At 35.5% G+C, this 14,168-nt stretch overlaps 1 protein-coding gene across 4 annotated transcripts in view; it reads right to left on the reverse strand.

Annotated features, from left to right (window-relative positions):
• The window catches only part of SSBP2 (single stranded DNA binding protein 2), a 308,425-nt gene that overhangs the window by 50,505 nt on the left and 243,752 nt on the right, over positions 1-14,168 (reverse strand). For all 4 annotated transcript variants that reach the window (XM_052644049.1, XM_052644047.1, XM_052644050.1 and 1 more), the window contains 2 exons: positions 5,621-5,687; positions 4,815-4,885 (listed from right to left, as the gene is read on the reverse strand). In XM_052644049.1, the coding sequence (XP_052500009.1) occupies positions 4,815-4,885; positions 5,621-5,687 (138 nt within the window). The remainder of the gene's footprint in view (positions 1-4,814; positions 4,886-5,620; positions 5,688-14,168) is intronic.

A 14,168-nucleotide genomic window follows, 5' to 3' on the forward strand; every position in this document is an offset into this window, starting at 1 on the left:
ACAACAGGCTTTCTAATGGGTAACAAAGGCAGAATGGGAAGAGCTCATTTGGAATCACTGAATTTTGAAGCTGATGGCAGCTATACAATTCCATCTGGTTTAATCTCTCTCCCAATGCAATGGTCCTGACAAAGGACTGTTCAGACTCTGCCTGGAAAGTTTACAAAGAATGTTTCTGTGATTGGGCAGTTAAATTTCTAGAAAGTTACTATACTGAACTAAATTCCACTTCCTATCTTAGATGTGAAATTACAGAATTAGTTTACTTCCTCTTAACATCTTATCATTTCTTCACCATAAGTATTTGACTTGGAAGTCATGATATGTTCCTATTTGCATATAACTCACTTTTCCTCCAGATTTCTAAAGGAACTAGAACTAGTTGGAGAGTCTTGAAGTTTTCGGTTAATCATATGTATCTGCCGAGCCTAAGAACACAGACAAGCTAACAATATATTATTACAAGAGCCACACAGAAAAATGACGTCAAGTCTGATATTAGGGAAGACATTTTTCTTGATTGAATAAGTAATTCTGCTTTTTTATTGAAATGATACTGGTATCAGTCCAAAAATCATGTATTACCACTGAACTTTGATTCAAAATAAATTAAGGGGTGGTAGAAATATACCAGGATTTGGAGCAAAGTTTTATTTCTTCCTCCATGCAGTAGGTTTTAATCATATATTTACTATATTCTAGGTGTGCATTTTGCCTCCACCTGCATTAAGAATCATTTTAAATAATATTTCTTTTAGGAATTCAATTATTTCAATAGATAACTATTGTCCCTCTTCACCACATTGGTATTAAGCTGAAAAACCTGGAAATAATATCTGTGATACAAAGGAGATACGTATTTTGTTTGTGCATAAAACTAGAAACAATATTCCAGAGATGCTTCTATAATTCAGCTATAAAAAAGCAGAAGCATCCTGTTCTTGGGTAGTATCTGTATTATTAAATATCTGTCATGAGAGTCTTTTTTTTCTCTTTTAAGAAACACAGCTAACTTTTTATTACAGATCTCACAGTTTATAATCCATATATTACATATACCAGGTGTTATAAGTAAATATCTCATAAGAATCCTTCAATTCAAGTGATTTTTCTTCACATTTAACCTACTGTATCACTCATATGAATATGATTCCTGTTTTAAGTACATGGTATGTATAAACAATTTCATTTAACCTTTTATACTTAAATACAGTATTACGTAAGTTGTTGCAGGCATTTCTGGTTTCTGAGGTAAATTCATACCAGAACACTTTACTTCCCCCAAATTATAAAGAAATAGGTAGCAGGGATATTAATCCAAACGGAAGAAATAAACTACTCTCTTTGGGTTTGAAAATGCAAAGAAAGAATTCATGCTTATATGATAAACTGAGTAAAACTCTTCAGTAAGAGATTACTCACCAGAAATGTTTTCTTACTTTCTGTTGTAATTTACTCATAACACAAAACACATAAATTTTTGGCTCAACATTTTAAAATATAAATGCTTTTTTACTTCTGCATTTTCAAATGAGATCTAAGTATTCCTATGTTCAACAGCTTAGGTAAGCATCGGTATATCTTTCAAATACTGAAAAACTTACTCAAATCAGACTCTAAAAGTGTTGAAAATATTGGTCTGGAATGACAAAAACTCAAAGAGCAGCTAGCCAAAAAGTAAGTGACCTGAATGAAGAATAACTAAATTACAGACATCAACTTTTGACATATATTCAAAATGTATCTATTATGAAAATCTTTTGAGAAAAAAAAATTCTTCAAGTTGTATATAGCTTTAAAACTGGTTGGCTTAGTTTATTAAAGACTATGCATCTGCTCCAGTCACTTCATGGCAAATAGATGGGGACACAGTGGAAACAGTGGCTGACTTTATTTTTCTGGGCTCCAAAATCACTGCAGATGGTGATTACAGCCATGAAATTAAAAGACACTTACTCCCTGAAAGAAAAGTTATGACCAACCTAGACAGTATATTAAAAAGCAGAGAGAGACATTACTTTGCCAACAAAGGTCTGTCTAGTCAAGGCTGTGGTTTTTCCAGTGGTCATGTATGGATGTGAGAGTTGGACTGTGAAGAAAGCTGAACGCCGAAGAATTGATGCTTTTGACCTGTGGTGTTGGAGAAGACTCTTGAGAGTCCCTTGGACTGTAAGGAGATCCAACAGTCCATCCTAAAGGAGACCAGTCCTGGGTGTTCACTGGAAGGACTGATGTTGAAGCTGAAACTCTAATACTTTGGCCATCTCATGTGAAGAGCTGACTCATTTGAAAAGACCCTGATGCTGGGAAAGATTGAGGGCAGGAGGAGAAGGGGACGACAGAGGATGAGATGGTTGGATGGCATCACCGACTCGATGGACACGAGTTTGGGTAGGCTCCGGGAGCTGGTAATGGACAGGGAGGCCTGGCATGCTGTGGTTCATGGGGTCACAAAGAGTCAGACACAACTGAGCAACTGAACTGAAAAGTATATTCAGCCAGTGAACTATTCTACAGATCTTATAAATTCTAATTGCCATTAACAGATTAATGATGGTTGGTCCCATAAATCACCATCCCTAACATGAGCAGAAATAGTAAAAAATAATTTAAATATCTAGATTAGAGTTTTATAAGATCTTAAGAAAATATACAGGAAAGAAATGAGCCTAAATATATTTTTTTTTATTTTGACGATCTCACAAATATTTACATAATAGGTATCTCTGAAAAATTTGTGCTTCATGTTCCAATACAATTTATATAGTTGATCCTTGAACAACATGGGATTGAACTGTGCCAGTCCATTTACAAGTGGATTTCTTTCAGTAAATATATTATTGGAACATTTTTGTGGATTTGCAACAATCTGTAAAAACTTGCAGATGAAACGCATAGTCTAGAAAGAATAAGAAAATTAAGAAAAAGGTATGTCATGAATGTATAAACTATATGTAGACATAAGTCTAGACTCAGGCATAAGGAGAGTGATATTTAATATAAAATGAATGTCATAGTTTTCTTACTGTTTTAAAATTTTGCTTTCGAAGACCTACATTACTCTATAGTATATGCTTCTCTCTCTCTCCCCCTTAATTAGAGAAACCAAGTTATCAGCCTATCATCACATGTAAGCAGTTAAAAAAAAATTAACAATATTTAAATACTGTATTCTGAATATGCCTGTAATACTAGATGCCATGAAAATGTTATAATGATTCATTCATTAGTGTATAGGCTAGGCTATGATGAAGCAAGTGTTGATTATTACACTAGGTTACCATAAAACTATCATAGTGCTGCTTCTTCATATCAATGCATGAACTGTTATACCTGTAAATAAATAGGAATATATTCACCTTTTCTTTTCATTTTTGACATCTAGTGTTTTAAATATATGTAATATCTACAATGTTTCATATCATTTAAGACTATATATATATATATATTAGACAAATCTTGTAAGCAGGTATCTACATATTTTAAGACAATATTGACATAGATACTGACAGATGATTCATCTTATAAACTTGATGATGTAAACTTATGGTATTGATAAATATAGTGCTGTACTGTAATTGTATTTTCTTATAATTTCCTTAATAACATTCCCTTTTCTCTATATTACTTTATTGTAAGGATACAGTATATCATACGTATATTTATACAATATGTGTTAATTGTTTATGTTATCAGTAAGGTCTCTGGTTAACAGTAGGCTGTTAGTTAAGTTTTAGGGAGTCAAAAGTTATACATAGGTTTTCAACTGTGCAGTGGTTTGGTGCCCCTAACTCCCACATTTTCAAGGGTCAACTGTGTATTACTACATGTTGATTAGGAACTCTTAGATATAAGCCACATTTACCTGGGTAAATGTGGTTAGAGTCTTAAAAATCTTCTCTGGGCACACAACAAAATACATAACATTTTTAAAGTAGATACATGAAACAAATTCCTAAAACCATCACTTTATATATATAGACTGTTCTTGGAGAGAATAAGAAAAGTAAATAATCCTTTTAACCAGTGGTATGATACACTGACCTCTGACCTATGAGGGAGAAATGTACAATTCTGAATTCTGGATTCGTTTCTTTGAAATATAACATTGCAAAATTAATTTCTACCTCAGGCAGTTTTCCCAAGAGAGACAAAGAGAGGTTTTAGCTAAAATAAGTGATAGCCTGGAGCAGCATACTAAAAAAAAAGTCATCAACAGCTGAATAGGTTCAATCTTGGTGTATCCTCCTGGGAAACTGTGATAGAGAAGTAGGCTAATAACATCTAGTGTATACTATTGTATTATACTTTTTCAGCAAGACCCATTTTAATATTTACTTCTAAATGGTTTTCTATTGTTTTCATACTCGAAATATGGTACTAGATAATGGTCAGTGGCATTCTTTAAAAGACTTACAGAAATATATTTTGTGCCACTTGTTCTATTTAATTCAATTAGGTTTTAAATTATCTTAGTTATCTTTTATAATAATTACTATAATTTTTCATATTTCCTCAATATACAAAAGGGTAATAGTTATCTTTTTTAGTAATAATTACTATAATGGATTTCTACACAATGTATTTTCTAGAATGTACCAAGGGCAAATGTGGTAGCATCTGTTGAAACATGGCTTGATGTTACATCTATTTGGACATGTCATAGACAACATATCCTCAAGAGCTTAAAAACTATGCCATATTAAGTCATATATATATATATACACACACATAATAGAAACCAGCAAATAATATAGTTTGTGTAAGATGAAGGCAAAAAACTCAGCCTCTGGCTTTCTGCACTTATTATTTACCTGTGGTCCTAAGGGCACCATTCCTCTTGGAGGAGTCATTCTCTGCATTGGCCCACCCATATTTGGATGACCTAAAAAGAGAAAAAAGTGTGACAATATTAGCAATGTAATGAGCATGGGTGCTAAATCAGAAGCTATAGCCTCCTTTCTGCCTCGTGTTACATCTTATTCACTAAGGGACTGAATTATTGACATCACCTCTACTTGGCTTCCACAGCCAGTCTTCTACCTCTTACACAGGGCTGTCCCTGCCCCCACTCTCCATTACTGTCTTGAAGTGAAATCTTCCTCTTCTGTGTTGAATTATAATACATCTGTCATAACATTTGCTCCCCTTCTTTTAGAACAGTGAACAGAGCCATACATGTTTGTGGTACCTAAACAGGTCAATGGAAGGACCCAGTTACTGGGTTTGTTAAACTATCAAGTAAGTCACTTGCTGCTTAGCATCATCTTTCCTCCTGCTTATCTTTTTGGTGGACAAACCTCTCTATCTGAAAAAGGCAGAGAAAATTACAAGTGATATAGTCACTTTGATTCTCACTTGCTAGAAGTTATATAAAAAGTTTTAGGAGTTAAGCATTAAAACACATTTTGGATATTTAATTATTCTGTTCCTTGTGTTATCACTGTGCTATCAAAAATAGTTAAGTTAGCAAAAAATATAATGACTTGGCCATGTTACCAAGTAAAAATGCAACTGATATAATTATGAAAGATCTATACAAATAATACCTTCCCTAATAAATACAGGGTTTCCTTTGAGATTCTGCACATCAATTTAACTTTTACTTTAAAGTAGTCACCTTGTTGTCGAGTTGGGTCCATTCCACTGGGAAGTAATGGCTGACTTCCTGGGACACCTCCAAGTGCCTAGCATATTTAGTAAAATAAAAAGCAGTTTAAGTATTGTAACTATTTATAAAATAAGAACTTTTAACAATTATAGAATGCATTTGAGTATTTCACAAGATTTTTTTCAAGTTGTATTTTTTTATATTGGATTATGTTTGATTTACAATAATGTGTTAGTTTTGGGTGTACAGTATAGTGATTCAGTTATATTGAACATATGCATGTATCTTCCTTTTCAAATTCTTTTCTATTATAGGTTATTACAGAGTATTGAGTAGAGTTCCCTGTGCTATACAGTAGGTCCTTGTTGATTATCTGTCTGTGTATACTAGTCTGTATATATTAATTCCAACCTTCTAATTTCTCTCTCCCCCACACCTTTCCCTTTTGGGAACCATACATTTGAAGTCTGGGAGTCTGTTTCTCTTTGTAAATAAATTCATTTGTATCACTGTTTTTAGATTTCACATAAGTGATATAAAATGATAATTGTCTTTCTTTTACTTCACTTAGTATGATAATCTCTAGGTCCACCCATGTTGCTGCAAATGGCATTATTTTCATGGCTGAGTAATATTCCATTGTATATATGGACCTTCTTATGGATCTTCTTTATCCACTCCTCTCTCAGTGGACATTTAGGTTGCTTCCATGTCTTCAGTTCAGTTCAGTCACTCGGTCGTGTCCGACTCTTTGCGACCCCATGGATCACAGCACGTCAGGCCTCCCAGTCCATCACCAACTCCCGGAGTTCACTCAGACTCACGTCCATGAAGTCAGTGATGTCATCCAGCCATCTCATCCTCTGTCATCCCCTTCTCCTCCTGCCCCCAATCCTTCCCAGCATCAGAGTCTTTTCCAACGAGTCAACTCTTCGCATGAGGTGGCCAAAGTACTGGAATTTCAGCTTCAGCATCATTCCCTCCAAAGAAATCCCAGGGCTGATTTCCTTCAGAATGGACTGGTTGGATCTCCTTACAGTCCAAGGGACTCTCAAGAGTCTTCTCTAACACCACAGTTCAAAAGCATCAATTCTTCGGCACTCAGCTTTCTTCACAGTCCAACTCTCACAACCATACATGACCACTGGAAAAACCACAGCCTTGACTAGACGGACCTTTGTTGGCAAAGTAATGTCTCTGCTTTTGAATATGCTAACTAGGTTGGTCATAACTTTCCTTCCAAGGAGTTAGCTACTCTTAAGTAGTACTGCAATGAACACTGGGGTGCACGATCTTTTCAAATTATAGTTTTCTCCAGTTACATGTCCCTGAGCGGGATTGCTATATCACATGGTAGCTCTATTTTAGACATTTAAGGAATGTGCATACTGTTCTCCATAGTGATTGTATGAATTTATATTCCCATCAACAATGTAGGTGGGTTCCCTTCTCTCCACACCCATTCCAACATTTATTGTTTGTAGACTTTGATGATGGTCATTCTGACAGATGTGAGGTGATACCGATTTTTGATTTGCATTTCTCTAATAAATGGTAATGTGGAGCATATGTTCATGTGCTTTGTGGCCATCTGTATGTTTTCTTTGGAGAAACGTCTATTTAGATCTAATTTTTATTGTTTCTTTATCTTAAGCTGCATGAGCTGTTTGTAGACATCTGGAGATATCCCTTGTTGGTTGCATCATTTGCAAATATTTTTCCTCATTCTGTAAATTGTCTTTCTGTTTTGTCTATGGTTTCCTTTGCTGTACAATAACTTTTAGGTTTAACTAGATCCCATTTATTTTTGTTTTTATTTTCATTACTCTAGGGGGTGGAGCCAAAGAGATATTGCTGTGATTTATGTAAAAATGTTCTGACTTTGTTTTCCTCTAAGAGTTTTATATAGTATCTGGTTTTACATTTAGGTCTTTAATCCTTTTTGAATTTATTTTTGTGCATGGTGTTAGAGAATGCTCTGATTTCATTCTTTTATATGTAACTGTTCAATTTTCCCAGAACCTCTTATTGAAGATGCTCTTCTCCATCCATTGATCTATTTGTTGTTGTTCAGTTGCTAAGTTGTGTCTGACTCTTGTGATCCAAAGGACTGCAACACTCCAGGCTTCCCTGTCCTCCACTGTCTCCCAGAGTTTGCTCAAATTCATGTCCATTGAGTTGATGATACTATCTAACCATTTCATTCTCTACTGCCCCCTTCTCCTTTTGTCTTCAATCTTTGAGCATCAGGGTCTTTTCCAATGAGTCAGTTCTTTGCATCAAATGGCCAAAATATTGGATCTTTAGCATCAGTCCTTCCAGTGACTATTTAGGGTTAATTTCCTTTAATATTGACTGGTTTTACTGCCTTGTAGTCCAAGGGACTCATGAGCACCACAATTTGAAAGCACCAATTCTTGATAGCTCAGGTAGTAAAGAATCTGCCTGTAATGCAGGGATCCCCAGTTCGATTCCTGGGTCAGGAAGATCTGCTGGAGAAAGGATAGGCTACCCCACTCCAGTATTCCTGGGCTTCCCTGGTGGCTCGGCTGGTAAAGAATCCGCCTGCAGTGTGGGAGACCTGGGCTTGATGCATGGGTTGGGAAGCTCCCCTAGAGAAGGGAATGGGTACCCACTCCAGTATTCTGGCCTGGAGAATTCCATGAACTGTATAGTCCCAAGGGATCACAAAGAGTCAGACACGATTGAGTGACTTTCACTTCACTTTCTTTATGGTCCAACTCTCACATCCATACATGACTAATGGAAAACCATAGCTTTGACTATTTGGACATTTGTTGTCGAAGTGTTGTGTCTGCTTTTTAATATGCTATCTAGGTTTGTTATAGCTTTCTTTCCAAGGAGCAAGCGTCTTTTAATTTTATGGTCGCAGTCACCATCAGCAGTGATTTTGAAGCCCAATAAAATAAAATCTGTTACTGCTTCCATTCTGCCCCTCTTCTCTTTGCCATGAAGTGATGAGGCCAGATGGCATGATCTTAGTTTTTTGAACGTTGAATTTTAAGCCAGGTTTTTCACTATCCTCTTTCACCCTCACCAAGAGACTCTTTAGTTCCTCATCACTTTCTACCATTAGAGTTATTATCTGCATTTCTGAGGTTGTTGATATTTTTCCTGGCAATCTTGATTCCAGCTTGTGAGTCATCCAGCCAACATTTCACATGATGTACTCTGTATTTAAGTAAAATAAGCAGGGTGACAATATACAGGTTGGTTGTGCTCTTTTTCCCAGTTTGGAACCAGTCAGTTGTTCCATGTTTGGTCCTAACTTTGCTTCTTGACTTGCACACAGGTTTCTCAGGAGACAGATAAGGTGGTCTGGCTTTAAGAATTTTCCATAGTTTGTTGTGATCCACACAGTCAATGGCTTTAGCATAGCCAATGGCTTTAGTATAGTCAATTGAGCAGAAGCAGATGTTTTTCTGGAACTCCTTTGCTTTCTCCATGATCCAAATGTATTTCTGTTTATGGCACTCCTATACTGTTTTGAGTACTGTAGCTTTATAGTACAGTCTGAAGTCAAGGAGCCTGATTCCTTCCTTCAGCTCCATTTTCTTTTTCAAAATTGCTTTGGCTATTTAGGGTCTTTCATTTTTCCATATTTCCAGTCAAATTTTAAGATTTTTTGTTCTAGATCTATAAAAACTGCCATTGATAATTTGATAGGGACTACATTGAATCTGAAGGTTTCCTTGGGCAGTATAGTCATTTTGACAGTATTCTTTCAATCCAAGAACATGGGTATATATTTCCATCTGTTTGTGTCTTCCATTTCTTTCATTAGCATCTTAAATTTTTAGAATACAGTTTGCTTCCTTAGGCTTGTTTCTAGGTGTTTTATTCTTTTTGATGTGATGGTAAATGACACTGCTTCCTAAACTTCTTTTTCTGATCTTCTGTTGTAAGTGTATAGAAATGCGATATTTCTGTGTATTAATTTTGTAGTCTGCAACTTTACCAAATTCATTGAGCTCTAGTAGTTTTCTGATAGTATCGCCAGGATTTTCTATGTACAGAATCATATCCTCTACAGTGGCAGTTTTACTTCTTCTTTTCCAATTTGGATTCTTTTTATTTTCTTTTCTGACTGCATGGCTAGGACTTCCAAACCTATGTTGAATAAAAGTAGTGACAGTGGACATCCTTGTATTGTTCCTGATCTTGAGACGAAACGCTTTCAGCTTTTCACTGTTAAGTATGATGCTGTGTGTGTATTTTTCATATATGGCTTTACCCTGTTTAGATATGTTCCCTCTATGCTGACTTTCTGAAGAGTTTTTTTTTTTTAATTATAAACTGCTAATAGATTTTGTCAGATGCTTTTTCTGCATCTACTGAGATTATCATATGGCTTTTATTCAATTTGTTAATGTGGTTATCTCACTGATTGATTTGCAGATATTGGAAAAATCCTTGTATCCCTGGGATAAATCCCACTCGATTTTGGTGTATGATCCTTTTAATGTATTGTTGGATTTGATGTGTTAGAGTTTAGCTTAGGATTTTGTGTCTATGTTTATCAAGGACATTGGCTTGTCACTTTGTAGTATCTTTGTATCGTCTTGGTACCATGTTTGAGGGTGGCTTCAAAGAATGAGCTTGGGAGTGTTCAGATCTCTGTAATTTTTTTGAAACAGCTTCAAAAGGATAGGTGTTAACTCTTCTCTAAATGTTTGATAGGATTCACCTGTGAAGTTATCTGGTCTGGGGTTCTTTGTTGGCTTTGTGTTCTTAAACCAAAGTTTCGATATCAGTGCTTGTGACTGTTCTATTCATATTTTCTATTTCTTCCTAACTTGGTTTTGCAAGATTGTATGTAAGAATTTGTCTGCTTCTTCTAGGTTGCCCAGTTTATCGGCATAATGTTGTTTGTCTCTTATGATCCTTCATATTTCTGTATTCATTGTAACTTTTTCATTTCTGCTGTTATTGATGTGAGCCCTCTCCCTTTTTTTCTTGATGAGTCTGGCTAAAGCTTAATCAATTTTATCTTCTCACAGAAGCAGCTTTTAGTTTCATTGATATTTTGTACTATTTCTTTGTCTCTATCTCATTCTTTTCTGTTCTGAGTTTATGGTTTCTTTTCTCTAACTTTGGGTTTTGTTTGTCCTTTTTCTAGTTGCTTTAGGTATAACGTTAGGTCGTTTATTTGAAAATTTTTCCTGTTTCTTGTAGTAAGATTGCATTGCTATAATTTTCTCTTAGAACTGCTTTTGCTGTGTCCCATAGGTTTTGGATTGTTGTATTTTCATTTGCCTCGAGGGAATTTTTTTGATTTCCTCTTTGATTGTTTCAGTCATCTACTGATTGTTTAGTAACACACTGTTCAGCTTCCATGTGTGTGTGTTTTGTTTTGTTTTGTTTTGTTTTACAATTTTTGTTTGTAGATTTGTACTCTTATTTCCTTGTGGTCAGGAAAGATGATTGATATAATTTTAGTTTTCTTAAACTTATCGAGGCTTGCTTCATGGTCCAGTATGTGATCTATCCTGGGAATATTCTATGTGCATTTAAGAAGAATGTGTATTCTGCTGCTTTTGGATGGCATGCTCTATAAATATCAATTTAAGTTCATCTGGTCTAATACGTTGTTTAAGACCTGCGTTTCCTTAATGATTTTCTGTTTGGATGATCTGTCTATTGATGTACGTTGGATGTTAAAGTCCCCCACTTTTACTGTGTTACTGTCAGTTGCTCTTTTTATAACTGTATTTGCCTTATATATATTGAAGTGCTACTATGTTGGGTGCATATATGTTTACAATTGTTATTATCTTCTTGGATTGATCCCTTGATCATTTGCAGTATCCTTCTTATAACAGTTTTTATTTTAAAGTTTATTTTGTCTCATACGAGCATTACTATTCCAGCTTTTTTAAAAAAATTTCCATTTGCATGAGAAATCTTTTTCCATCTCCTCACTTTCAGTCTTTATGTGTCCCTTGATCTAAAGTGGGTCTCTTGTAGACAGCATATATATGGGTCTTATTTTTGTAACCATTTAGTTAGTCTATGTCTTTTGGGTGGAGCATTTAATCCATTTACAGTTAAACTAACACTGATATATAGGTCCTTATGGTCATTCTGCCAATTGGTTTGGGGTTGTTTTTGTAGGTCTTTTCCCCCTTCTCTTTGTCTTTCGTTCTCTTCTCTGGTAGTTGTGTGATTGTCTTTAGTGTTGTGTTTAGATTCCTTTTTTTTTGTGGGTATATCTATTGTAGATTTTTGATTTGTGGTTACCATGAGGATTTGATATAGCAGTTCATGTATACACAAGACTGTTTTAAGTTGCTAGTCTCTTAATTTCAAATGCATTTCCAATATCCTGCATTTTCACTTTCTTATGATGGCTGGATTTGATATCTTCTTTGTGTGGATGATTTCCTATCTTTACTGTATGTCTGCTTTTACCAGTGAACTTTCCCATTTGTAATTTTCTTGTATCTAGTTGTGGCCTTTTCTACCTAGAGAAAGTTCTTTTAGCATTTGTTCTAAAGCTGATTTGGTAGTGCTCCTAACTTTTGCTTGTCCGTAAAGTTTTTGCTTTTTCCATCTAATCTAAGTGAGACTCTTGCTGGATAGAGTAGTCTTGGTTGATTTCTCCCTTTCATTACTCTAAATATATCATGCCATTCCCTTATGGCCTGCAGAGTTTCTACTGAAAAATCAGCTGATAACCTTAATGGGAGTTCCCCTATATGTTATGGGTTGCTTTTCCCTTGTTACTTTTAATGTTTTTTCTTTGTAATTTTTTTCAGTTTGTGTTTCACTGTGTTTCTCCTTGGATTTACCCTGTATGGGATTCTCTACACATCCTGGACTTTGGTGACTGTTTCCCTTTTCATGTTAGGGAAGTTCTCAGCTACTGTATCTTCAAATATTTTCTCAGGCCCCTTCTCTCTCTATTCTCCTCTGAGACTCCTAAAATATGAATGTGTTGGTGTATTTTTCTGTTGTTGTCCCAGAGGTCTGTCTCTCAGACTGTCCTCATTTCCTCTCATTCTTTGTTCTGCAGCAGTTATTTCCACCATTGTCTTCTAGCTCATGTGAATGTTCTTCAGCCTCATTTATACTGTGACTGATTCCTTCTAGTGTATTTTTCATTTCATTTTTTCTACTGTTTATCACTGTTCTTTAAATTTTTTTAGTTCTTTGCTAAAAATTTCTTGTATCTTCTCGATTCGTGCCCCATTCTTTTTCTGAGATCCTGGATCGCCTTTACCATCATTTCTCTGAATTCTCTTTTGGGTTAATAGCCTATCTTCACTTCCCTTAGTTGTTCTTCTGGGGTTTTACCTTGGTCCTTCATCTGGAACATGTTTCTTTGCCATCTCATTTGGTCTAACTTGTGCGTGGTCCCCCTGGCTGCAGGATTATAGTGCCTCTTGCTTTTGGTTGTCTGCCCTCTGGTGGATAGGGCCGGTCTAAAAGGCTTGTGCAGGCTTCCTGGAAGGAAGGATGGTTGCCTGCCAGTGGTGGGTGGAACTGGGTCCTATTCCTCTGGTGGGCAGGGCTGTCTCAAGGGCTATGTTTAGAGGTCATTAGAGGTGGCTGTTGGCTCCGGATGACTTTAGGCAACCTGTCTGCTGATGGGTGGAGCTGTGTTCCCATTCTGTTGGCTGTTTGGCTTGAGGCATTCCAGCTCTGGAGCCTTCTGGCTGTCAGCTGGGGCCAGGTCTTGGCAGAAAAATGGCAACCTCGAGCACAGTTCACACGAATGAGTACCTAGTACCTCCATCAGAAGTGTCCTCATAAAACTTCTATTTTACATTTTGTGAACTTTATAGGTCTGTACACTCTGTATAATTTCTTAGTTTTAAAATGATTCCATTTTGCCCAATTTTGTGGCAAACAAAAGAGCTATTGTTGGAAACAAAATCTAGCCAAAAATTGTCCTATTTATCCCTGAGAAGTTTAATGCCCTTCCCCCAAATTGATTTATTAAAGATACAAAAATAACTAATTTTTCTTCTTAAATGTAAATTATTTCTACAGATTATTTTACTCACTGGGGATTATAATAGAAGCAGAACTAGGAACGTCAAGGGGCTAACTGATATTATTTTGAATAGTTATATTTTCCCTAAGAAACTATTTAGAAAAATAATACTCCAATTCAAACAATTTGCTGAGTGGAAAGAGAAGTAGAACTGAAAAAAGGTGGAGATTAACAAATGTGGTTTATTTTACGCAGAGGTGTAATACTGGTTACATGCTGAATTGTAAGTTTCAAATAGTCATCTGAGCAGCATTTAGACCTGGACCAAGCTATAAATGATTTAAATATACTGACCCTATGAAAAATGTATTTATACATATATATACATAATCCTGACAAGGATTAAACCTGACATAATCCTGGCAAGAATTTCTATGAATGTTCACTAATTTAACTTAAAACCAAAAATATTTTAATTTGTTTAAAATTTTAAATATTTCAAAGAAAATGTGCTATTAAAGAATTTCCATATCCAGATCAGAACTATTTCCTTAACTGTTATATTGGGATGCAGTAATTTTGTAATCCTTTGATTTT

Source organism: Budorcas taxicolor, chromosome 7, assembly GCF_023091745.1.
Source record: "Budorcas taxicolor isolate Tak-1 chromosome 7, Takin1.1, whole genome shotgun sequence".
NCBI lineage: Eukaryota > Metazoa > Chordata > Mammalia > Artiodactyla > Bovidae > Budorcas > Budorcas taxicolor.